This window comes from Aythya marila (genome assembly GCF_965140915.1).
Source record: "Aythya marila genome assembly, chromosome: 2".
Lineage (NCBI taxonomy): Eukaryota > Metazoa > Chordata > Aves > Anseriformes > Anatidae > Aythya > Aythya marila.
Window position 1 is genome coordinate 6,294,918 of NC_139043.1, and position 24,834 is coordinate 6,319,751.

Consider the following 24,834-nt stretch of genomic DNA (forward strand, 5'->3'; position numbering starts at 1 on the left):
ATAGCATTTGAGAGGAATGAACCTTAATGCTGAGCACCTGTTGAGTTTCCTTCTCCTTTAGAGGCTGCACAGGAACCAGAGTAAAGTGAAAAAGTGCAGAATCAAAGTCATGAACAGAATTCTTTTAGAGCCCGTGGTATTAAATCAAATCTATCAGCAATCTAGCAGGCTTGTTTTCTAATCAGTAAGTGTAAGATGGATAATTGAATGGTAAAGCTAAAATCTTTTATCACTGCTGGAAATGGTTAGATCTTACAGGTGCTTTCATCTGGAAAGCCCTAAATTATAGCACTTACATGACTCATCATATCTTTAATAGTGGGAGATGCACACACACCTTGGGAAGCATACCGGAAACTACAGCGTGCGTGTCACAGAGTGCTGGTTTTGTAACGGTGATCTCGTTTCTCATCCCTTTCATGCAAGCTGATGTTAAGAGGATTTCTGTGTGCTTAGTTAAAAGAAGACTGACATCTTTGAAAATGTCTTTCTAGAAAGTTTGTGTTAAACTGGAGACAAAGGGTTTATGGGTTGGTAAGAATTCTGCATATGCATGGATGTAAAAACATCCTTTTTTTGCATATTGGTCTAATTTAATGGCTTCCACTTAAGGTGTTTTTTTCCACTGTTCACTAACCATCTGTTTCTTTTCAGGATGGAAAGGCAGAAGAAAAGGAAAATGGCAGAAGCGTACTAATAGATTTGATTTTTGCTTTGTGTCTCCATTCAGGTTTCCTTAATAAGCCTCATAGCCAACACGCTTGGATACTCCGAGATGGGCCCCATTAAATCCCTCAGGACCCTCCGAGCTCTGAGACCACTAAGAGCACTGTCACGATTTGAAGGGATGAGGGTAAGAGTATATGAAGCACTGATCAAAGCTGAAAGGCATGACAACAAGCATGTAACAGGGCCCTGTTGCACTTGGTTTTGTCTTCGTTTTGTCTGCCAAAGGAAATGACTGATAATGCTGCATCAAAACAACAAAATCAGAAATCCCTCCTTTGTCTTGATTACAATTGTATCGTTACAGCTTTATCCTCTGGTGGATTTCATGATAAACTAATCCTGCTGCCTAACTTGTCATATTTCACTTCAAAAACCAGCTTTTTGGCTGAGGAAGCATCTGGCTAACAATTACCTCTCAATTATAAGGCATACCAGGGGAATAACCAAGCTACAAGTTTGCTCCCTGCTTTCGACATGTAAAAAATAAGACTGACTGGGAAAGTTCTTAAGGACTTTTTCACTGATAATTAGAGCAAAAATTAGAAATGCCAAAGTTATGGAAAGCAAATTAATAAATACACAAAGTCTTTCATTTGAACAGATAAGAGTTTTAATGTGTGATATCAGGACTAGCATTAAAACCGTGTATCTTGTGTTTGTTTTTCTGTCTTAGGGATCCATCTCTCTCCCTTTCTCACTCATTTGCTGGCATGGCTGTATCAGCCTAGCATACTTCTCTGTTTGTAAGCCTACCTGCTGCACTAATCAATCACAGTCTAAATGGGTGCTTTGTTTATTTAATTCTTTGTACCATGCATAACCTGCAAAAGATGAGAACTATATTCTGTACGAGCTGAGGGTTACTACTAATTGCTACATGCAGATAGCATAGCAAGATAAAGCCAATCTGTGACAAAATTCCACATAAGACAACACACATTCTCTCTGGAGAGCCCACATCTCACTACTAGGCCAAAGAAGCCTCAGCTTTTATACTGAGGTATATTCAGGGTAAAATTTTGCATAGGCAAAAATTTTGGTCTGAATCATAAGTGACTAGATGTAGTTCATGTAGTACATGCATGCAGTCCTTGCAATTCAATGCTCCAATATTAAGGATCTATGGTTTTGTTCCACAGAACTTGCGATTCTCTAAATCACATAATTTGTGTGGATGAAGATGGGAAAAATCTAACTGCAGACCATTCTCATCTATGTTAGTATTAAAACAAAAAGATTCAAAAGGCTCTATTCGTCTGGGCACTCAGACCTGCATTGTTTGTTCACCACACTCCTTCCAACAAGCACGGGGAATATTGTAAAGGTTTTTCATAAAAGAGAACAAAAGCAAACTTCAGATCCTCAGCTGGTATAAAGTGAGATGTTGCACCTCTGACGTTAATAAAGGTCTCAGTCTTAGGCCATCTGATGACCTCACTCCATCTTTATGAAACATACACGGATTGAACAAAAGTTGGTTTCTGCAAAAACTGCAGTAGTTTAACTACCAGAGTGATTTGGACTCTCATGGACTCTCTCAAATCAATTTAAATCTGGCTTATGAAGGCTTAGCTTCTACTGGTGGATTTGCAAGCTCAAGTGAAACCCCTTTAAGATACTCTAAGCTGACATAAGAATGCTCCCTCGTGACTTTGTGTCAGCTTAATTAAATTGGATTCAAACTTAAAAGCAGTGGGCAGACTAGAGCAAAGCATTGGAAGAGCGAGAAACTGAAATAGGAAAGAACTAATGTGAAAATGCTCTGAGAGGCATTCTGAGAACAGTGATAGGTTGGCTTGGTGGAGATCCTACATGGCGTAGACACATGGTGCTGCATCAGCCCAGCAAGTTTCCTTAAAAATACATCCATAGTTGTCGCTCCCTCCGGTGCCTGACTTAACATCACTTTTCCTCCCTGTACCGTTGCTGCAGCTGAAATGTATTCAGTCTTTCTGAGCTACCAGAGGTAGTGAATTAGCTTGTAAACTATGATAAAGTGTAATTGAGAATACGTGCTATTGGAAAATCAAATCACTTTATTTCTGGTGTGTCTAACCACACTTAACACAACTAGGGACAGTTAGACCTTTTATTATTAGGAGTTCATATGCTCCAGAATGCACAGGAAAATTGCCAGCGCAGTGATGGATTAAATCATGATAATGTGAGAAGCAAACACCGACAGTGAGGAAATGATAATAGTTTGCTGTAGTATAAAGTCTTTTTCTTGAATAACTCAAGGATTTCTGCATGGCAAGAGCAGAAGCAAGAAAGTTCTCACTGCAGTAAAAGACTTAGTTTGCTGTACCAAAATTTTGGAAACAACTGGTTCTGAGGCTAAGGCACAGAGTAGCACTTTGATGGATGGCCTCTGCCCTGTGTGTTGGAAGTAAGTGTGTGTTGGCACCTCTCATCCCATCAGAGAGGTCTGCAGAATAAGGCAGAAGGCCATCCTGCCCCTCTGTCCCCAGAAACAACACTTTAATGAAGACACTCAGTAAAGATACTTTAGGACCAGTCATGTCGTGCCTGTGCCGCCACTGCCCATCAGCCACCACTTTTTTTCCAAACCATGCCCATGGTAAATTAGCTTAGCTCTGCCTGCCCCAGGTCATGCAGTCTCCATGTCTCCCCGTCTCTTGCCCATCAGGGAATTATTTCCAGAGGTTCCACTTCTCCGCAAGGCTCTTCCCAGCAAGGAAGGTTATTGCAGTATTTCAAAAGGATAAATGGGTGGATGATAGACTGTTTAATGTGAAACTGATCCTAGGCAAAGTCATGGTGAGGCTGCTACAAGATACATGCAGGAAAGAAATAGCATAATTAATGCTAGTTAGCATGATTTCATGGGAATAGTTCTTGTGAAACTGATATGGTCCTTTGATTTGATTACAAATTATGCTGATGATGGTAACTGTGCTGATATAATATCCTTAGATTTCAGAGAGGAATCTGATACCATGGGACATTGTGATAAAAAGCATGAGCTTTGTGCCAAGCCAAGTAAACATACTTTAAATTAACTTAAAATGGATGGTGGATCTCAAAATTGTAATTGTAAATAGTGATGACATTGTAAATTCAGTGATGAGTGTCCCAGGGTGAGGGATTCTTCACAGGAAGAGCTCTCCTTAATCTGGACTTTAGCATCTGGAAGGAAATGTAAAATCTTTGCTGACAGGACACAAAGTGATTTGGGTAGTAAAATGATATTACAGATAAGGGAATTATACTGACTGATCTGGATCACAGCAAAAACCAGATCAGTTGTGCAACATGCATTTTAATAAAACTGCACACATCATACATCACAGGAGCAGGAAAGTAGGTCACTCTGGGGACATTTCTTGGAAAACAGCAGCTAAGAGGGACTTAGGGATTGGGACTGCTGGTCAGCAGGACACAGGCCTTTGGGCAGGTCTGACAAATGAGGTGACTGTTACAGTCCATCAGTATACAAGATAGAGATTTGCACCACTGCAAATTAGGGCATGGGGTGGCTCAGTTTCTAGGCTATCCTTCAAGAAGTCACTGGGAAGGTGGTTCCACCTATAAAAGCACTGATGGAAACCCAGAGGTACGAAACCCTTTCTTAAAAGTACCTGTATATGATGCTGTTTCAAGATGCAGCAGAAATTCAGCCCTTTCCATGGCAAGTTTAGTAGCTAAACTTTCAATGTGAATTTATGATAACAACTTGCCCTCACATATCCAGGTCTTTAAGACCTCTTTCATGTCCCAGTGCAATTCAGGAGCGCTTCCAGGAGGCCAGATGGCATCAAGCTGGTGTAAGAGCAGCAGCAGGGGGAGAAGAATCAAATCCTCTGTTAATAATTCATTTGGAGAGGTGTTGCAGGATTTGCTCCAGTTTCATGTCATGTTTCATTATCTACGAGCTATTGAGCATAATTTGGCAGACAGAAAAAAGCAGGATGCAGGCACAGCCGTGGCTCACCCTGCTGAAACCTGGATGTCTGTGTCCTGTGGCAGGGTTACAGATGGGAGGTGGGTGCAGATGTGACATAAGTGCAGTGGCTTTGTGCTGGCACAGATGAAAATCCAACGAAAATATTGTCACACATAGAAGCAAATTAAAGCTATTTTGACAAGGGCTGAGAGTGTCTTCAAAAAAGCCCTTGATTTTGAGATTATTTCACATTTTTATTATCACAGTAAACGGTCTTAAAACAATGAAATTAGGAATTGAAAAACATCCAAAACTGAAAGAAAAAATTAGGGAGAAAAAATGAAAAGTCATTAGGAATGAGCTTGTACAACAACAACAACAACAAAAAAAAAAGGTCAAGCAGCTTTTCTCATGTGAAAATTATCTTCATTCATAAATGCACAAAATAGAAATCTGGGTTTGGAAAGATTTACATAATTTTGTATTGTATATTGTAGATGAAGCTGCCGCTATACATGCACATTTTACTCTTCCGGTTTTTCTTCTTCCTCAACACTGAAAAAAAAAATGACAGGGAAACAAATTTTATATTATTGGCTTGTCAGAAAATTGGACAGTAACACAAGAGAAAACAAGAGCTGACATTTCCCATAATCAGATTCACAACCGAATAAAATTTAATTTTTATGGATCAATATCACCTTGTCTCAGTTTCAGAAGCATAGAAGGGGAAGCGCTCAGTGTCTGCCTACCAGATTTTAATCTCTAAAGCATGAGACAGAGATGGAGACAAATCCATGCAGAGGGGCTGGTGTCTTCAGCAGTGTTTTCAGGCAGCTTTGCCTGGACCATGCAATAGCAGGATCTCCAAAAGCTATGAGTATTGAGAAAACTTATAAACTATGGTCAGAGGAAGGGGGAAAACTACATTTTGAGATAGGGTTCTTCTCTCAGAAATCTTCTTTAGCATGATGTCTGGCACACATAACATCTTAAAACATTAAATAAAGTGCATGTTGAATGGTTGATCCCCTAGTATTATAAAGCTGTGTTCAAAACTGGCAGCTGTACAGCATCGGTAGACGTTCTGACCTTAAAACCTTTCATATGGCTTCAGATTTTACACAGATTTTAACAGCACTGCCTGGGTTGGTGTGGTGGAACTTCACAGCATGTCATGGGAAAATGTAAAGGTTTTTTGTTATTGTTGTTATTTGTTTGTTTGTTTTTTGTTGTTAAATTAGAATGGTTTCACTGATTTAACCATGTGTACTGACCATGGAGGGGAACTTGGTTTAGTATAGTATATCTCAATAAGTTAGTATTTAAGTAAACCAAATTAATCACAGCTAGAGTTCACATCCTAAGGAGGCTTGAGTTCAGCAAAAGATTTCAGAAACCTTTTCTGGCCTATTTTGAGATAGTGGTGCACCCCAGTAATTTCCAATTAATTGCATGATTGTTTGAGATTGTCTGACTGAAGTGTATTATCCAGTAGGAGCTGGGAGGTCATGGTGACTTTGCAGATCACTCCTGAATTAAAAGATTCCTCTGGAAAAAAAATATATAATAATCTTCCCTCTGGAAAAAACATTAATAATTCTGTTTTGTTTTGTTTTGTTTTGTTGTTTTCTCTCCCTTTTCACCTAAGGTGGTGGTCAATGCCCTCGTGGGAGCCATCCCTTCCATCATGAACGTTCTGCTTGTCTGCCTCATCTTCTGGCTCATCTTTAGCATCATGGGAGTGAACCTCTTTGCTGGGAAGTTTGGGAAGTGCATTAATAAGACAGAAGGAGATATGCCTTTGGACTCTAAAATAATTAACAACATGAGTGACTGCATACTCTATAATGTTTCTGGCACATTTTACTGGACAAAAGTTAAAGTTAACTTTGATAATGTTGGTGCTGGGTACCTGGCTCTGCTACAAGTGGTAAGTGTGACCACCTGAGAGTAATCTCTAATGGGCAAGTGTTGCTTATTCCCACTGAAAAGGATCTGAATCATAGGATCGGATTAACCTCTATAGTTTTCTGGTTTGTTTTCTTTTGTTTTGAGCCATACTCATTAGGGGAATGCCTTTCCTCAAGTGAAAATGACTCATATACGGCATATTCATTTGGCCTAGAGATATTTATGGAAGCCTCTGGTTTTATTCTGAGCTTCTGATGCATCACTAATGTAGTCTTCTCGGAGATGATTGAACTATTAAGGTGAATTAAAGACTATTTTTTCAATGTTGTAATCCGCAGCAAAGTTCAGATCCAGAAACAAAAAGTCCTGGTGCAGAGGGAGGACTTTTTGTGCAGAGTACACTGGCCTGCCTGAATCAACTGGGACATCATTATTCCCTGCCACAAAAAAAAAAAAAATAAAAAAAAATGACGTTACAGTACCTTCAACTGCTCAGCTGTTATTGCATAAAGCTGGAGTTGTGAAGGAATCTTGATTTACAGTCCTTTGCTGTGTTTGATCTATAAAGACAGAAGTGAGACACTTTTATGACCTTTTTTCAGTAGGAAATGTAAAACACAGATAAATGGATTGTATACACAGAGATTGAAGGTGTTGGAAGACACCTAATGGATATGTAACAGGAGACTCCATCCTCTGTCCAGATTCTGCCATTGGCCTGCGGGGTGGTTTTAGGCAAATTCCTTTGTGTTTCAGTTCCATAGGGCTCTCATGTAAAATGGTAGCAATTATACTTCTTTCTTTTGTTCCTAATTTTCTCTGAAGCCTAGTGATGGCAAGGGATGGACACATGCTAGGAATGTTTGTTGTGCTGGATTTTATGTATACAGAGTGAAACAAATCCTTTGCTACATCCTTGGACAAGGAGGTTGCTGTCTTGAAGTGCCTGTGATGGCACCCACCATTTAGATAAAATCTTGCATGCTGGGTTCTTGGTTCAGTTGTCATACATAGGCATCCAGTACCCTTTGTAGTGCCTCTTGCCCCCTCCTGTCCTTCCAAGAGGACATGGGCCTTTCATAGGTCCCCCATCCTCTCTTCTACCCCTATTGCTTCCCCTGATGCAAATTTGTTTTTCACCAGATGTATTTTTAATCTTTCACAGACATATGAACTATCTTTGTGAAGTAGCTCTCCTTTAGCCTTCTATACTCTGGTCTTGGTACATATACATTGGTGTTTGAGGTTTTTTTTCACACTGTCCATGGAGTCTTTGCTTTCATGACCTCTGGAAAGCAGAAGGGTTGGAATGTGCAAAACCCCTTTTGGTTCTTTTCATGTCAAAAAGCTGAACTGAGAGTAGGAGCTTTCATCTTTTGCATGTAATTATGATATTCAGCTCACCCATGAAGGGTAGATTAACTCACTTTGAACAGTTTTAATTAGATTTTCCATTCTATATAGTGCTTTCTTTGTCTTTTATTTAAACATCCAATCTAGCTGAGCAAAATTTTCCAGGTTTAAAGTACTGCTCCTCACCTGAAGCTTCTTATCTCCTCCATGACTGCATGCCAGATGGCTCATTTGTTTGGTCAAAAAATGCATGAGGGTATACCAAGCAAAGCCTTTCTAAAGAACACAGGAATTAGGGAGGCATCAGAATTTCTCTTCTAGTCAAGTTATGGAGACCTGCCTCTGAGTTAAGTAAATATAATGAACCCAGACCTGAGCAGCCTTCTGCCAGATGGCCATGAATTCCTATGTTGTTTTCATTTCTGAGATCTGTTTATCACCTAAAAGGGAAGGAGACAGGCCTGAGTTTGTGGGTCCTACTGATGGAAAGAGTAGAGTTATTCCATCACCATTTCTTTTACAAGACCCAAACTCCAGCTTTCAGAAATTCTGCAACTTTCCCTAAACTGTCACTTCCAAAGGAGTAACCTGAAGTGGTTTCTTTTGCTGTTCTGCAGTACCAGTTGCTGGGCACTTGGCACTTGTGATACTGGTTGCATTCAGCATGTGGGACCCCATGTTGGGATCAGTGATGGCAGCAAAAACATAACTGGTCACAAGTTGGATCTTGGCACTCTACTGAAGGAACCAGTTTTCCAGCAGAAAATGGACTTGATGACCCTGCTGGTTTCTTTCAAACCTATGATCCTGTATTGAGCAGCAGGGAAGCAGAGTTTCCAGTTGCAGAAGTGCAAAAGAAATGCCATAAAGATGGAGTCTGTGCGGGCCAAACAAACTGATTATGGCAGGAAATGAAGGAGTCCTAAAACCTTGCTCAGCTTCTAGGGCAGGTGCCGGCTCCTTCCTCCAGGAGGAAGAGCAGGAGCCAGATGCCATTAGGGGATTGATTTCGACTTTCATCCTGCACCTGGAGCTCTTCTGTCTGCTGCTAACAACAGGCTTAGGCAATAAAATGTAAAGATGACACCCACAGAAAAGGAGCCCAAACATCTGGATCTCTTTTGCCAGACTCCAGCCGAGGAGTGTCGGTTACAGGTACTTCTTGCCAAATATGCTCCATATGGGCTCGCATTTCATGAGCAAGCTGCTTTAGGAATTGCAGAGGATCAGTTAACAGCTCAGCTCTCCTAAGAGGACAGACACGTTGCTGCATCTTTTTGCATGCCGAGACAGCATGTAGCAGTGATGAGATAAGCATTTTGGTTACAACCCTCAGGGATGCAAAATATGAGCTTTTAAGTGGGACTTGTCTTTTGAGTGTTGACATTTTCAGCTTCTTTAAATGACTCTGAATTACCTTTAGATGCTGGGATATATATCTGAAAATCCAAATGGAAATGTGTAAAGCAAATCCGTCTGCCTAATGTTCTGTCTTCACTTCTACAGCGTCTTTGAAAGAAATGAAAAGTTGCTACTACAGCACCTTTAGGGCTTACAGCTATCCAGAGGCAGACTTTCTGACAACGTAGCTGAAAACCTCATGAAACTTTTCCTAAATAGCCTTTGCTCTTTTTCTAAATCATTTAGGATCAGTGATGTTGTTCTGGAGATGCCTTAACTACTACCACTTCGGATTAATGAGTCTGTGAAAATGTTCCTGTGAAGTAGTGATTCCAGATTTAAGCTTCTTGAGCTCACGAGACTGTCTCACAACAGGTTACTAAAATAGGGTGCAGACTCTGCTCATTCTACAAGCAAGGGAAATACCTTATTCATGGAGAGGAGAAGTTCTTTATTATCATGACTTTCTAATTTACAAGAAGGATGATTCACTCTGCTGGGGATTTAATCCCTTTACATCCTAATCTATTAGGAAAAATTATTACTACAACGCAGTGCTTCAGTAATGCTTGTTCTGTATTCCCAGAATTGCTTTGCAGATCTCAACAGACATATCTTAAATTTCCAGTAGGAATTCTTCATTTCCATTGCAGGATCTTTGCCTTCATATTAGGAACACCTCCACTTTTTTTTTTTTGCTTGTAATTTCAGCAATCTATTGAAGAATACGAAGAGAACAAGTTGTTTCTCACCCAGCATCTGGTTTGCTTGGAAAAGAGCTCCTTAGCAGGGAAAAGACTTACAGCAATTTGGTCCTATAATTCTTTGTCACTATGGATCTCCAGACAGGGAATGGAAAGACAGTAGGAACCCTCCTAGACCAGTGCAGCAACCAGGAGCTGTAGAGTTAAATCAGCCCCTCAGGCCAGATGCGAAGTCACGACTGAGCTCATAAATCAGCTACAAAATGGTCATGAGACAGTGGCGTGTGTCTAAAGTTACTGAGTTACATGATCTCTTGCACTCCTCTAAACAATATGCTGCATTTTACTTTTGCTGTGGATACAAAATGTGCAGAAAATCAGTGTGCTTCTGAACAAACCATATTTTGGTATTCCAGAGCCTATTTTTCTGTATGTGCAAAGATCAGGAACAAGCAGTGGTTCAGGAGGCAGTGCCCTTGGTGCCCGTCTAGCCCAGTGGCCATGCAGACACCTGGGGTGCTCTGGTATGCCCAGTGCTTGGTGGTGCCCTGCCCAGCAAAATAATCATTCAATAAAATAAAAAATTGCTGCTACAATGAAACTGAAAAATCTGGAAAAATCAACAGAAAAGCCAGCAGAGTGGTGTTAGCACAGACACCTTAAATATGTGTAATTTGGCTGTACTGTTGGCAGCTCTGTCTTAGCTTTCAGAAGTTTCTGTCAACAGCAGTAATGCTTGAAGAAGCATTTCAGAAACGTGGGGACCAATGCTACTGTCTTCAACAGCAGTCATTTTTATGTCAGTATCGCAATCCTTTTCTAGAAAAAAAAAGTTCCCTCGGGCAGATGTAAAGGCTTGTTTTATTTTAAGGTACCATTTGGTTATACAATAAATGGCTTGAGAACATCTAGTGCCGGCCCACCGATCCTCCCCACTAATTTGCTGCACTGCAGCTCTAACCACCAGTCAAATAACAGGACGTAATCCCATCCCAGGATTTTATCAGTAGATAATCTCGTCACATGACAGTTTCAGTAGAAAATGGTGTTTCTCTGGATAGCTTCCAGGCAGGATAATATCACAAACACTCCCATGAAGATTTTGTCACTTCCTTATCCAGAGTGTAAGTGGTTACTAATTCCAGATAAATAATTTCTTTCCCCAGTGTTATATTTCTTTCATTCTCAGTATCTCTTACTCTCTGCAGATGAAGTGTCTAGGGAAGCTTTCCAGAAGCCTGGTGGATTTTTAATTCCCCTCCTTCTGGACAACTGGGAAAAGCAGAAAATCACAGTTCTTCATTCTCTTAGTATTTATTTTCATCAGAACACTTCATCATCTGTTATCACTACAAACCACTGTCTTGCAGTAGAGTCTCTTGCTTCTGTGGTACACATTGAGAGGTAAAATAGCTACTCCAGAGGAAAGATTTCCTCCCAAGTGGGAGAAAAGTACAGGCTAAGATCATATCATTGTGTGACACAGGCAGAAGGGTTTCTTGTTTCATCCTGTCCAACCTTCCTGAACAGCACTTTGAGCTGGGAGCTGCAAGTGGCTGTGATGACACCAGTAAATCTTTCAGCAGATTAGAAAGAGAACAGCAAAAAAAGGAAAATATTAGAAGAGCTAAGGAGGTTTGGTGTGACCGGTTTAAATAATTAGTTGTTTCGATAAAACTACTGATCATTCTTGTACACACTTTATGTCTGAATTGTTTTCTAATACACTATACCATGGCATAGATTTTCCAAAGGGTTCTGATATGGTGGGTTACTTTCTTTTGCTCAGTAGATGGAAAAAAAAAATACACTTTTTCAAACATTATTTTGTATACACATCCATGAGAAATAAATATGGTTGACCTCTGGTACAACATTTTCCTTTGGCTTAGTAGTGTTCAGAGGAAAACCGAATGGCAGCATTACCTTCAGGGCTAATTTAATAACAGAAAGTATATAATGGAGCATTTCTAAAACCACTGGATGTACCCAGCTCAACATAAATGCCTGGTTTTCTCCTGGGAATCCCTGGCCAAATTCCCATTAGCATTATCTGGACTTGCATGCCTACACAACACAGAGAAAATTCAACCTAGTTGTCAGTAGGATTAAAAAAATATATTGGGCATGGGTCTTTCATGCATGCTAGTGTAAATCCGATTAAATCAATGCATCTAAAAATGCCTCATTATCTACTCACTGATTTTAAATCCAGGGTAAGACTAAGTGGGTCAGAAGTCAAATGAGAAACATCCCCAGCAGACTATTATGAAGGTAATGTGGCTTAGGCCAGAGCAGGACCTAATGCCATGCATGTTTGGTACCAGACCATGTCTAATGAGAGGCATATAGTGAGAGCAGAGTCAGGCTTCAGGCTTTTGCTACAGAACAGCAAAAATCACTTCTTTGTGTTTCTTCTAGGAGCTGATAGCACTGTCCTTTCTTCATTTTCTCTGCAGGCTCTAGTAATAGACACCAATTCCTTTGGAGTCTCTCCTTTTTTAAAACACTTTAAAAAATAATTAGAAACACTGATATAAAAGAGAAAAAAATAAAGAGGCAAATCCGAATAGTAAAGCAGGCTGAGTTTCCTTGGCCAGTCTCACAGCAGGTGCTGCCTGCCTTTGCTCCTTTCAAGTCAGCTGCGATCTGTGCAGCTCCCCAGCTTTGACATTGCCTTGATTTCTCCTGTTTTAGAGGAGGTCAGGATCCAAGCTTCTATGGGACCCTGAAGCATATTCAGTGCTGTCAGCCTGAGCGAGCATTACAGATGGGCTCCATCTCCCCTGGTCAAAAGAAGTTCCTATTCAAACTTCACAAGATTTAATTGCCATGTTTTCAATTTCTATTAAAAGCTTCTGTTATATCCCTGCAATTGCAGAAAATCAGAAAACAACATGAAAGTCTCCAGGATAAAACCATTATGGAATGATTTTAAATGACTAAATGAACATAAACCCATGGGTACACGTTGCTTTAAAGGAGAAACAATTGATTAGTTGTGAAGAACATGCTCTACACTGTATTTTGGAAAGTCATCACAGTGATGATATCATTTCAAGATAGGCTTATTTAATATGCTTAATTATGTATTTTGTGGTTTCTTTTCAGGCCACATTTAAAGGCTGGATGGATATTATGTATGCAGCTGTGGATTCACGAGAGGTAGGTCACTGCAAGGAAAGGAATTATTTCCTTTTCCATTGACAGTTGCAGCATTCATGATGTTTAGCAACAACAACAAAAATACATGCAGGTTGCCAGTCCCTGTCTTACTTTGCTTGAGACCATTACAGACCTTCATTTTTTTGCAGCTTGTGCATGACCCTGAGATTAAATCAAGTGCAGCCCTCAATTCTATATAACCAATTTATCTATTTGTACTGCAAAACTCCCAGCACAGAGTGACACCTCCAGAGTGAGACTGAGTCTACCAAAAACCTAAATTGTCTTCTGTGTTTTTGCTGCTCTTACCACTGATAGCCATATTTTTCATGGATCTAATTTTTGATTACTGGAACTTATTTAAAAGTTTGTTTTAGTTTTTGTTTTGTGTGTGTGTGTGCGTGTTGTTGGTTTTTTTTGTTTGTTTGTTTGTTTGTTTGTGGTTTTCTTGAATAGAAGGAGATGTCTCTTTCCTTTTTTTTTTAAGTAATTTTAAAGACACAAGATTACTCTTACTGTTAATTTTTGAGGTAGCTACTGGGTATGAATGAGATTTTGATAGGCTAAATTGAGTAACAGGGAGTTGAGCCCTGAATGCAAGGACAAATGGTGGAAAATCCTCGTGCCATCAGTGAGACAGAGAAGTACCTGGTTTGGAGGGAGGTGCCCATGGCAGGGGGTCTGGAACTAGAAGACCTTTATGATCCCTTCCAACCCAAACCACTCTGTGATTCTATGATTCTGTGATAGCACAGCTTGTGGTGTTGATTTATTCTTCTTCCACATGTACATGTGCATCCTCCTTGCTGCTGAATGAAACATGAGGGTTACACATGGGAAAATATGGCACTTAGGGAAAAGTGAGCTTCTAATACAAATATTTCAGTCAGATACCTGAAGCTGGTAGGGCAACGCCAAGCATTTTTGCTATAAATGCACTACATGTGGTTTGAGGCTATCAGAACACATCACTCGGTCCTTCAGCAAGATCTCTGGTACCTTTGCTGCTGGTTGAAGGCATTACCTACTGCAAGTTTTCAAAGATACTGACACTAAGGGAGCAAAAACTGATAGCAGTAAGAGTCAAACCCTGGCATTGCAGCTCTTGCACCCCCCACCAAAAAAGCATATACCCACACAAGCAGCAGATGAGAATCTGGAAAGCCAGCACCACCCCTGGTGCCAGCAGGCTTTTTTGAAAGAGGCTGGTTTGTTCCTTTCTCTGTTCCACCTGAGCTAGATAAGCTGTTGAAAGCCCAGAACTCCAGAGATTTGTGACTCCAGGTTTGTGCCATAGGTTTTTTGGATACCATTTCCTCCTTAGAAAAGTTCTTTCTGATGTGGATATTGCTATCAAAATGCTTTGCATACTGAGGTCTCTATTAAGAAGGCACTAACCATTCTACAGCAGCCATCTGATGGGTCATTTCTACTCATCATAAAAGAAGGATTGTACTTCTAAATACCTTTATTCTCAGTGCAGTGATTTTTCAGTAACATTTAATCATACTGCGATCATACTTTTGTGATTTTTTTTCAAAGTACTATTACTTTGTACAAAATTAGGGATAAGCAGAAGACTGATTCTTTTCCCCTTCTGGGTTCAGACTGAGAACGTTTAATAGGATTTATGCTGAAGTTGCACTTTTTGAAGCAGTGTGATCGCTGTGACAGTATTATGAAATGTAGCTGAATTGATCGTGGCATTTCAGATACCAGTAGTAAACTTCAGCAGAGACCGTGGAGTGCTGACTCTGCTAGTGGCAGTTACACTGTTTTTCTTCTTTCATAATCTTTGCTGCTGATGGACAGCTTTCTTTGAACTGCATTAATATTTTGATCTGTACAGATCTCGTGTCATTTTTGTGTTTTCCCTTTTCCTTTTGCAGTGTGAGGAGCAGCCTGAATGGGAATGTAATTTGTACATGTACCTGTACTTTGTGATTTTCATCATCTTTGGGTCTTTCTTCACACTGAACCTCTTCATTGGTGTCATCATAGACAATTTTAACCAGCAGAAGAAAAAGATAAGTAGTTGCATATGCTGCACATCACCTTGCAGGCACTGCAGAGACCAGGGCAAGGGATAGATTTACAAGCAGCAGCTTTGCCACTTTAGCCTTGAGATTAACATTAACACAACCACCCTGCAGGACTTTTACAAAAGCACAGTTGTAGCAGTCCTTAATCTCCTTATAGGACGAGTGTTCTGAAAATACTGACAGGAATTCTGCTCCCTGCAGAAAGCAGTGAAGCATCTCCAGGCAGTTAGGAGGTCTGGTGCAAATACTGCATGCTCAGGCGTGCAGCAGGCTGGCCCAAGAGCTGTGTTTCTGACTGCTTTGTAGGCTTTAAACAAAGGGATAAAGTTCTTATATTTTTCCCTCTGTCCCTACACTTATTTCCAGTGCAAACAGGATCTAACACTGAGTCTTGCTTCCCCCTGATGGTCTGCACTGCTCTGTCTCCTGCCCTTCACTTCCATGCAATAAGCAGCTCCCAGCACTACGTCTTCTCAGACCCTTGTTAGATATTTGATGAAAGCTGCATGAAAAGATAAATAAGAAAAGAGAAGTCCAGGAGCCCTGGACTTTGAGTGGAGACAGTTCTTTTCATCAAAAGTAACAACTTTGTTTTCACCCTATACTTAGGTGGCCAAGACATCTTTATGACAGAAGAACAGAAAAAGTATTACAACGCAATGAAAAAGCTGGGATCTAAGAAACCTCAAAAGCCAATCCCAAGGCCACTGGTAAGAATGACATAATTCAGTTGAACGATGTGTAATAGATGGAGATTTATTTAATAGAATAAATGTAATTCAATTTCCCATCACAGAAAAGGTGATAGTTCCCAGACGAAAACCACTCTGTATTTACATATTTTGATTTTGGCCAGTATTTGCAAGCCAGGGAACGGTGTAGTATAAAATTCCCACTGTTCTGCCATATTGATTAACAGTCCAATTTACATACGCAGCCATGCCAGTGGCCATGTGTCTGCAATGAATGAATTCATGGCCCCAGTCCAATGTCTTTTTCCAGTAGTTTGTAATGAGTAAATGAGTTTGAAAACCCTATCATCCAACTATCCATCATCATCTTCTTGTTTCTGAAATTTTAATCAGAAACAGTATGTAGTTTATTTTCCTCTACTTCCTGATGAATCAGGAGACAATCATGTCATCATTCTGACACAGTTCGGATTTCCTAACAATCCTCTCCTTTCCTCCAGAACAAATACCAAGGTTTTATTTTTGATGTCGTCTCAAAACAAGCCTTTGATGTCTCCATCATGATTCTCATCTGCCTTAACATGGTTACCATGATGGTGGAAACGGATGATCAAAGTCAAGAAAAAGTGAACATCCTCCACAAAATCAACATGCTTTTTGTTGCCATTTTCACCGGGGAGTGCATCATCAAAATGCTGGCTCTGCGGCACTACTACTTCACCAATGGCTGGAACATCTTTGACTTTGTTGTCGTGATTCTGTCTATTGTAGGTAGGTGATTCTGGGTGGCAGGGAAGCATTTTCACCCAAACTCCAAAGTTAAAAAGACCGACATAAACTTAATTAGACAGAGTGGAAGGCTTCGTGTAATAAAGTGCATTCAGAGAACTGGATCCAAAGCAATTTTTAATATTTAAATAATGCAATGTAACACTGTAAAATTTGTGTGATTGTGGAAATGATGGGATGTATTAGACAACCAAATCTGTTGGGTGCCAAAACTCTGACGGTAGTGATGATGATAACAAATATCCTATCACACCCTAGTACTGATTCCAGTGTACATGACCATAAAAGATGGTTTGGCTCCATACACTTAACCTGTGTTCTGGATAACAGCCTAAGACAGAGAAGTGAAAAAGCCACATGAAAAGCGCACATGTGAATTGCTATTTTTTTGTTATTTACTTTTTAGTACACCAGCATGAAAAAGTTCTTCAGGTCAGCTGTGGGCAGGTGCAGTGAGTCTGGCAGTTAGCCCTGTGTAGGTGAATGTAGGGTGTCGTGTTAAGAAAAGAGAACCATCTCCTCATTGACTGATGCTCCTGTTGCTCTAAACCCTCTGGTGGACCAAGAAGCCTGCAAAGTCTCAATGTAAGAGATCCCCAGTGCCCAGAGATCAGCCTGCATTTTGGGGGCATTTTATCAGTGAAGCCCGCTCAGATTTCAGAGATTTGGGTCACCAGGGAACATCACGGGCATACAGCTGTCATCAGAGCCTTGATGCTGTGGACCTGTCCATAGCAGCCAGTTAACCAGAGCTGTCAGATTGGCCATAGCACTGTCCCACAATCAAATATGTGGTTTCAGATACAGAGGGGACTTGGGCTATCCGACAGAGCCCCTGCCAGCATGAAAGTGAGGAGACATGGGCTGGGCATGGCTCCCCGTGTCTGGAGACTGTTGGCATTGGACAATCTGGACAAAGCTGCTCTATTTCTGCAGGGAAGAGAGTTTAGCCACAGGGATGCAAGCTTACCAGTCATTTAGAAAAGTGGAAAAAATAATAAGCAAGCAACCAAGCTGATTTCCAGTAGGAACTTGCACCATTTTGTTGATAGTTCATAAAAATAGACTCAGCACACAATGCTGACTTGCTAACACTTCACAAAGAGAAATATTTTCAAATCAGAAAAATTCTGACCAGCTGCACTCCAGACAAATGGCTCAGGTGGGTCATGATCAAAAGCTGTATATATCTGTGTCCTGTCTGAACTGATCCTGGTTTTTCAGTCCCAATAAATGAGTTTTCCCTTAATAAACTGTGCCTACCATCAACACCTTTGCTCATAGTCTCAACAAAATTTGCATGGATTAAATGGGCACTAAAATGCTAATGACAATGCCATTCTCTTTATCTTGGGTCTTCCCGTTTGTGGAACTTTTCATTGATTTTGTCCATAATCCTCACTGATTTCTCTAAAGGGAATCAGGGATTATTTCCAAGGTACTAACTCGCTGTTTGTCTTTTCTTTTTAAGGCACCGTACTTTCTGACATCATTCAGAAATATTTTTTCTCTCCTACACTCTTCAGAGTCATTCGCTTGGCTCGGATTGGCCGGATCCTGAGACTCATCCGGGGAGCCAAAGGAATTCGAACTCTCCTTTTTGCCTTAATGATGTCCTTACCTGCTCTGTTCAACATTGGCCTCTTGCTGTTTCTGGTCATGTTCATTTATGCCATTTTTGGCATGGCTAATTTTGCCTATGTTAAGAAGGAATATGGGATTGATGACATGTTCAACTTCCAAACCTTTGCTAACAGCATGCTCTGTCTCTTCCAAATCACAACATCTGCTGGTTGGGATGGTCTTCTCAATCCTATTTTGAACACCGGACCACCATATTGTGACCCAAACCTTCCAAATGCAAATGGTTCAAAGGGAGACTGCGGAAGTCCTGCCGTAGGGATTTTATTCTTTGTTACTTATATCATTATATCATTTCTCATTGTTGTAAACATGTATATAGCCATTATTTTAGAGAACTTCAGTGTAGCCACTGAGGAAAGTACAGAGCCTCTAAGTGAGGATGATTTTGATATGTTCTATGAAATCTGGGAGAAGTTTGACCCTGAAGCCACTCAGTTTATTGAGTATTCTGCACTTTCAGACTTTGCAGATGCACTGTCAGAACCTTTGCGCATAGCGAAACCAAACAAAATCAAACTCATAGCAATGGACCTGCCCATGGTCAGTGGAGACAGGATCCATTGCTTGGATATTTTGTTTGCTTTTACAAAAAGGGTGCTAGGAGAATCTGGAGAAATGGATGCCCTTAAAATACAAATGGAAGAAAAGTTCATGGCGGCGAATCCGTCTAAGATCTCTTACGAACCAATAACAACAACTCTCAGACGGAAACAAGAAGAGGTCTCCGCCATTGTCATCCAGCGGGCCTACAGGAGACATTTGTTTCGGCGCTCCATGAAGCAGGCGTCTTACTTGTACCGGCACAGAACTTTTGACGGCAGCATCCTTGAGGACGATGCACCTGAGAAGGAGGGTCTCATTGCATTCATGATGAATGAAAACTACGGCAGGCCAATAGACAAATCAGAAACGCTGTCCTCCACGTCCTTCCCTCCATCCTACGACAGCGTCACCAGAGGGACAAGTGATAATCTTCAGCTGAAGCTGACAGACTCGAGCAAAAGCGACGAGGCTATAGATTGTCTGCTCTCGCCGGACAGGGATAAAGAATCAATTGTTTAAATGTTTGTTTAGAATGCTTTAAAATATTGTTTACAGAATGTAATGCTGTAACTACACCACGATTGAAGCAGCCTTCTTATTAAACATTAGTTGCAAAAGAAAGAATGGAGTTTTTACCCTTAACTACAGGAGTCTAATAAGTCATATAACCTTTGACCCTGCTCTTTTTGACTTGGCTCAATATTTATATTTATATATGCACAGGAAGAATCTTGGCAGGGTCATAGCTGTTATATCAATGGTGTGAATACAAATATGCTAAACTGTAAAACAGTAAACACAATGTATATCTATCCACAGATAAAGCCTGGCTGTATACATTCATTTAAGGTCTTACTCATAATAGTGTGTTTACTTATGGCAATGTATGACCTTGCATTCTAAAAAGATAAAAAAAAAAATATATCACAGCTGCTGTAGCAAAATGTAACACTTACTGTATATGTTGTGAATGGTCTTTCATAAATTTATTATATTTGATATTTTTTTACTTAAAAAAAAAGTCTCTTTTTCCATGGAGATTAATGATCCTTACACTCTTCATGATGAACTCTGAGTCAAGGTAATAGGAACTTGTGGGATCCCCATCGTTTGAAGAGGAAAGTTGTTGCAAAACTATCAAATTAGTGACATTTTAACTGTTTATTACACTAAGCCCTTCCCTTTGGGACTTGCAACTGCTCATCAGCAAGAATAGAAAACAAACAAAAACAAACAAACAAAAACAACAACAGAGAAGGAATTGATGTCAAAATAATAGGAGAAATGGCTTGTTCTATCCTTCAGGAAACTAGACAGTAATGGATTCTGTTTGTAAAACTGTTAATAAAAGCACTAATTTTTTAGTATGTTTCAAGAATCTGCTTTGAATACTGCAATCAAACTCACCATAGAAGTAGTGCATCACATTGTGTGTAGTGCTCCAAGGCACCATCTATGCCGGCAAAATTTCTGTTAAGGGCATGGGATAGGTTACATTTTCCCAAGAACACTGAGCTAAGCAGCCTTATTGGAAACTCTGAGCATCGATATTACTCCAAAAAATAGTACTATTAATAATAACAACATCAATTGGGTCATGAGGAACAGCTGCAATGGTGTGATCAAGAAGGTGGGAGGGGAATTGCCCCTGGATCTGTATGTAACTTCTGATGTTTAGAAACCTGTCTTCTCAGTGTCCATCCTTCATTTTATCAGACAGTACAGTTAGGGCACTGGGGAAGGACAAGAAATAGCAGAACCAATAATAACAATCTGCTAAAAAATAAAAATATCCTCATTCCTGCACGCAAAGGAATATTTACAGCTGATGTATCAATCAGCTTCAGGCCAAAGAAATGACAACAGAGTGGAAGGTGGATGTGTGGCTGTAGAAAGTATTAGAGGTTTTACATGCGTACATAGATTATTATTTATTATTAAACTTTCAGCCTTGATAGAATGTGAGAAAGTATTTATGGAACGTAGAGAGAAATCTGTCATTGCAGACGAGTTCTTTCTTTTTCACCTTCAGACTGATTGTACTTGGGTTTGGTTGGACTTCATGAAAAATCTTGAAATTTCTGTAATGAGCCATTGCACTTTAAGGAAGAGTAACTGTGCTTTTCGCCTTGGAGAAGCAAAGATACCAAGAATGTATTTAAGGTGTATTGTGATTGACATTTAGTTACATCCCAGGTTGTAAAGGTGTCAAAATCCACATGGGGTTGGTTGGCAACAAGAATTAAAGCAACATGTTACAGTGAAGTCTGTCTATGGCCATTGTTATCTGTCCTCTAAACAAGTCAAAAAAATGTAAAGACAACATGTCAAAAGGATGACTATGTATCTGTGTAAATATGGGCTAATATATTCTCTCCATTCATTGAGAGGTGTCTCAGGCATTCACTTGAGAGTGGTCTATTGGTTAATTCAGAGGATTTGCCATCAGGATTCCTGGGGTCTATTCCTGATTCTTACTACATGATTTTTAGGCAAATAATTGAACCTATCTGTGCCTCAGTTTACCCATCTGTAAAATGGGGATAATAATACTTACCTACCTCACAGGGGTGTTGTAAGACTTTCTGGTTGCAAAGTGCTATAAGGGAGTGAAATGTACTATATAAGTATTATTATAATCATGCTCTCTTGCCCTTTTAACCCCATGTCTATGGTGTATAACATAGGGCTGTTCCTCTGGAGATTTTGTTGCCTTTAAATCTTGTATGTAATTAGATTCTAACTTAAGGGAACTACTCTTTGTTCCTTAAAGTGAAAACACTCTTTATTCTTTCCTCCCTCCTCACTACCCTCCCCCCAGTCCCCACCCCCATTTCCCAAAAAAGAAAATTGCTCAAGGCTTCTCAAATTAGAGAAACTTTATACAGATTCCCTGTGTATTTATGCTGTAATCTTATTCTGACTGTACATATCACCCAGAAAGAGTATGCGATTTTTATATTTATATGCATATATATATATACACACATACCTATACCTATACATATATAAGTATCTTGTGAGTTTGTAGAGTGGCTGACACTCAGAGGACACAACTTACTGATTAAAATGTTTTGTTCTCAATGGGATTTATTGACCATTAGAAACGAGCTGCTGCCTATAATGAAACTGTTTAATTAGGAAATAGTGAATTACTTGCTGAACAAGCATTTATTGGCTGATGACTGGTAAAATTATTTTCCTTTTAAAGCTTCGGAATAAAAAAAAAAAAAAAAAAAAAAAAAGGAAAAATACTTAGAAAAAGGAGCATTTCTTATCTGATTTTTATCATACAATATAAAGTGTTCAAAACAAAACAAAACAAAAATAAATATATATATATAAAACAACCTTCACACAGCTGTGCTGTGTTGATCACTCTGTTTTACAAATATTTTAATTATTTGCCACTTACATTAGAACTTGCCTTCTTAATATATTCAACTGATATTCTTAATAAGTGTGAGGCCAATGATGAATAGGATGTAAGGGGAAGATTAGCTGGTCAATGATTATATTAGAGAAGAGCTCTTTCTGTGGTCATTTCACCCTTGCATTAAAGATTTTATTGTCCTTGCTGTGAGATCCTGTAGTACTAATGCAATACAACTGATTGTGTTTTCTACCCAAAACCTGTTAAAAAAAGTGTTATTTCAAAAAAAAAATCTAAAAGAGGATCTTAACTATAGATGTTTACAGTGCAACTATCTAAAAAAATAATTGTAAATTACTTTCAAAGGCTTTGTAATTGGAAGGTTGGTTTTCCATCGGGTTTTCAATTTTGTTGAACATCCAAAGAAAGTATGGTATCTTTGTATGGTATGCAGAACTCCCCTCAAAAACTTCAGCTATCCTCAGCTGCAGATCTTTATTAATGGAGATGCTGATCCAAATCCAGCAATGATTTGACCTCCCAGTGCAGTAGTGATTTAGTTAAAGATACTGACTCAATAGTTGGCCCACACTGTCTATAAGCATGGTGAGTGCTACCATTTTTATTGTTGATTTGTTCAATAAAGTCTACTATGTGAATCATTCAAGCTACCAAAAAAAAAAAAAAAAAAAAAAAAAAAAAAGCAAGGAAAATATCAGCCAATATCGTAGGACATATTAAGCTGTTTGTACCTAGAAAAAAAAAATCAAGTTTATTATGTTTCTTTATTAAATAAATAAAGATAACAAATATTTCCTGTGCCAATTATTTTTTTTTTGTTATTTTACCAACATTTATGTGATTTCTCTGGCTTTGTTCAGCACCATTTTTTGGTGACTTTTGTTAGAAGGCCAGTCAATGAAATCCCCTCCAGTTCATCTTGCATTGTAAGGCTAACTACTGGGCATTAAAGTCTTGAGTCAAAGCTTGTTGAAATTGATGGAGAATTTCTGGGTACTTCAGCTGGATTTGAAGCAGACTCAAAAGCTTTTCTTCAAAGAGAGTAATTTATAGGATGAGCCTTGCATTGTTATTTCAACCCCTCTTTCCTGGTAGTTGGAGGAGTAGGAGTTTTACCGAAAATATGAGATCCCACTAAGAGAACTGAAAAAATAATATATTTTCTTACTCTTTCCAGTGTAATTATACAGATTTGCCTTTTGGTTTTTATTATTTTTTTTAGTTGTATGCTAAAATTCTCACTAAACAATCATTCATGCCATAATCCTGGAAAGAGACGGATGACCACACTTGGAGCTCTTCCCTTAACTCTTCTCGGCATTGATTGAATCAGCCTTATCTCCACATAGGCTTCCACCAATTTAGTTACTCTTTTTCAGTGCTCTGATTTCTATTTAAACAGGGAAAGGTTTCTAATCACATTAAAACAGAAGAAAACTGAGCCAGTTTAAACTACAGTGAACAATTCCAATCAGTCTTTTGAATTAGTTAAAAAAAAAAAAAAAAAAAAAAAAAAAAAAAACAGTTTATTATTATCACTTTTACATTAACCTGGGGCAGTCTGACTTTTTTTTAATATTTAATTAGCATTTACTAAAATGTGTCATGTAATCATATGACTTCTGAGTAATCGTGTATACGGAATAAATCTGGCTGAAAATTTTTCAGCAATGTATTTTTGATTTGAAAGAACCATTTATTGAAATAAAAAATTCTCTACAGAGATGTGTCAGGTTAAATAAGGATGTTCTTTGTTAGAATTTGTCAGCAAAATTCCCATGGGAAGGAAATTTAGTCATAATCCCTACTGTGAAGATTTCAGTGCCTACATTTTTACCAGAATTGCCTAACTCCTATGTGTGTGTTACCATCACCGTGCTGGGGCTGTTTTGGGTTATGGGCCTCTCCTCCTTTTCATGCAGAACTTGAAGAAATTTCTAAAAGATTTAGATATTTCCCATTTCAGGATGAAATTTCATAAAAATATTGACTATTTTTTTCAAAAGGATTTGTTTTTCTCCAGCCCAAGCAGGGAACCAAGAGGACTGGCTCCTCAGTTAATGCCAGTTTTTACAGAGATTTTTTGTTTGCTTGCTTGCTTTTTGAAATCAAATTGTGTTGAATTTACAAATCTTCAAACCTAGTCAATCAAACCTGTCTGCAGCCTCTGAGGTTAGAGTCAGGCCCTTCAATCCCCAGATTCACCTTGTGATTTTGCAGTGGTTTCAGTTCCTTTCTACTTCTGATGCAAATCAGCTCGTAAGTACCAGGATCGTTTTGGATATAAGTCTATGTTTGCACAGACAATAAGAGCAGTGCAAGCAAACTCAGGCAATTATATATATATATATATATAATATATATACACACACATATTAGCATCTTGCTTTAGGTTTAAACATAGTTTTTGTAGTAACCAAAAGCTGCTGTATGAAGAGCAGAAGTAAAAAGAAATGTGGTGCACTGAGAAGCTTGAGCTGGGTTCTGGTATTAAAGGACACCCATGTGGGATGACAGCAAGTGTTTGTTTCTGACAACAGAGATGAATCTTTCTCCT

The 24,834-nt window shown here is 39.2% G+C and overlaps 1 protein-coding gene across 5 annotated transcripts in view; it reads left to right on the top strand.

Annotated features, from left to right (window-relative positions):
• Positions 1–22,969, top strand: part of LOC309874737 (sodium channel protein type 5 subunit alpha-like) — a 206,962-nt gene extending 183,993 nt beyond the window's left edge. For all 5 annotated transcript variants that reach the window (XM_082753223.1, XM_082753226.1, XM_082753222.1 and 2 more), the window contains 7 exons: positions 731–853; positions 6,288–6,569; positions 13,120–13,173; positions 15,063–15,204; positions 15,825–15,925; positions 16,408–16,678; positions 18,168–22,969. In XM_082753223.1, the coding sequence (XP_082609349.1) occupies positions 731–853; positions 6,288–6,569; positions 13,120–13,173; positions 15,063–15,204; positions 15,825–15,925; positions 16,408–16,678; positions 18,168–19,402 (2,208 nt within the window). In that variant the 3' untranslated portion in view covers positions 19,403–22,969. The remainder of the gene's footprint in view (positions 1–730; positions 854–6,287; positions 6,570–13,119; positions 13,174–15,062; positions 15,205–15,824; positions 15,926–16,407; positions 16,679–18,167) is intronic.
• Positions 22,970–24,834: the final 1,865 nt, after the last annotated feature.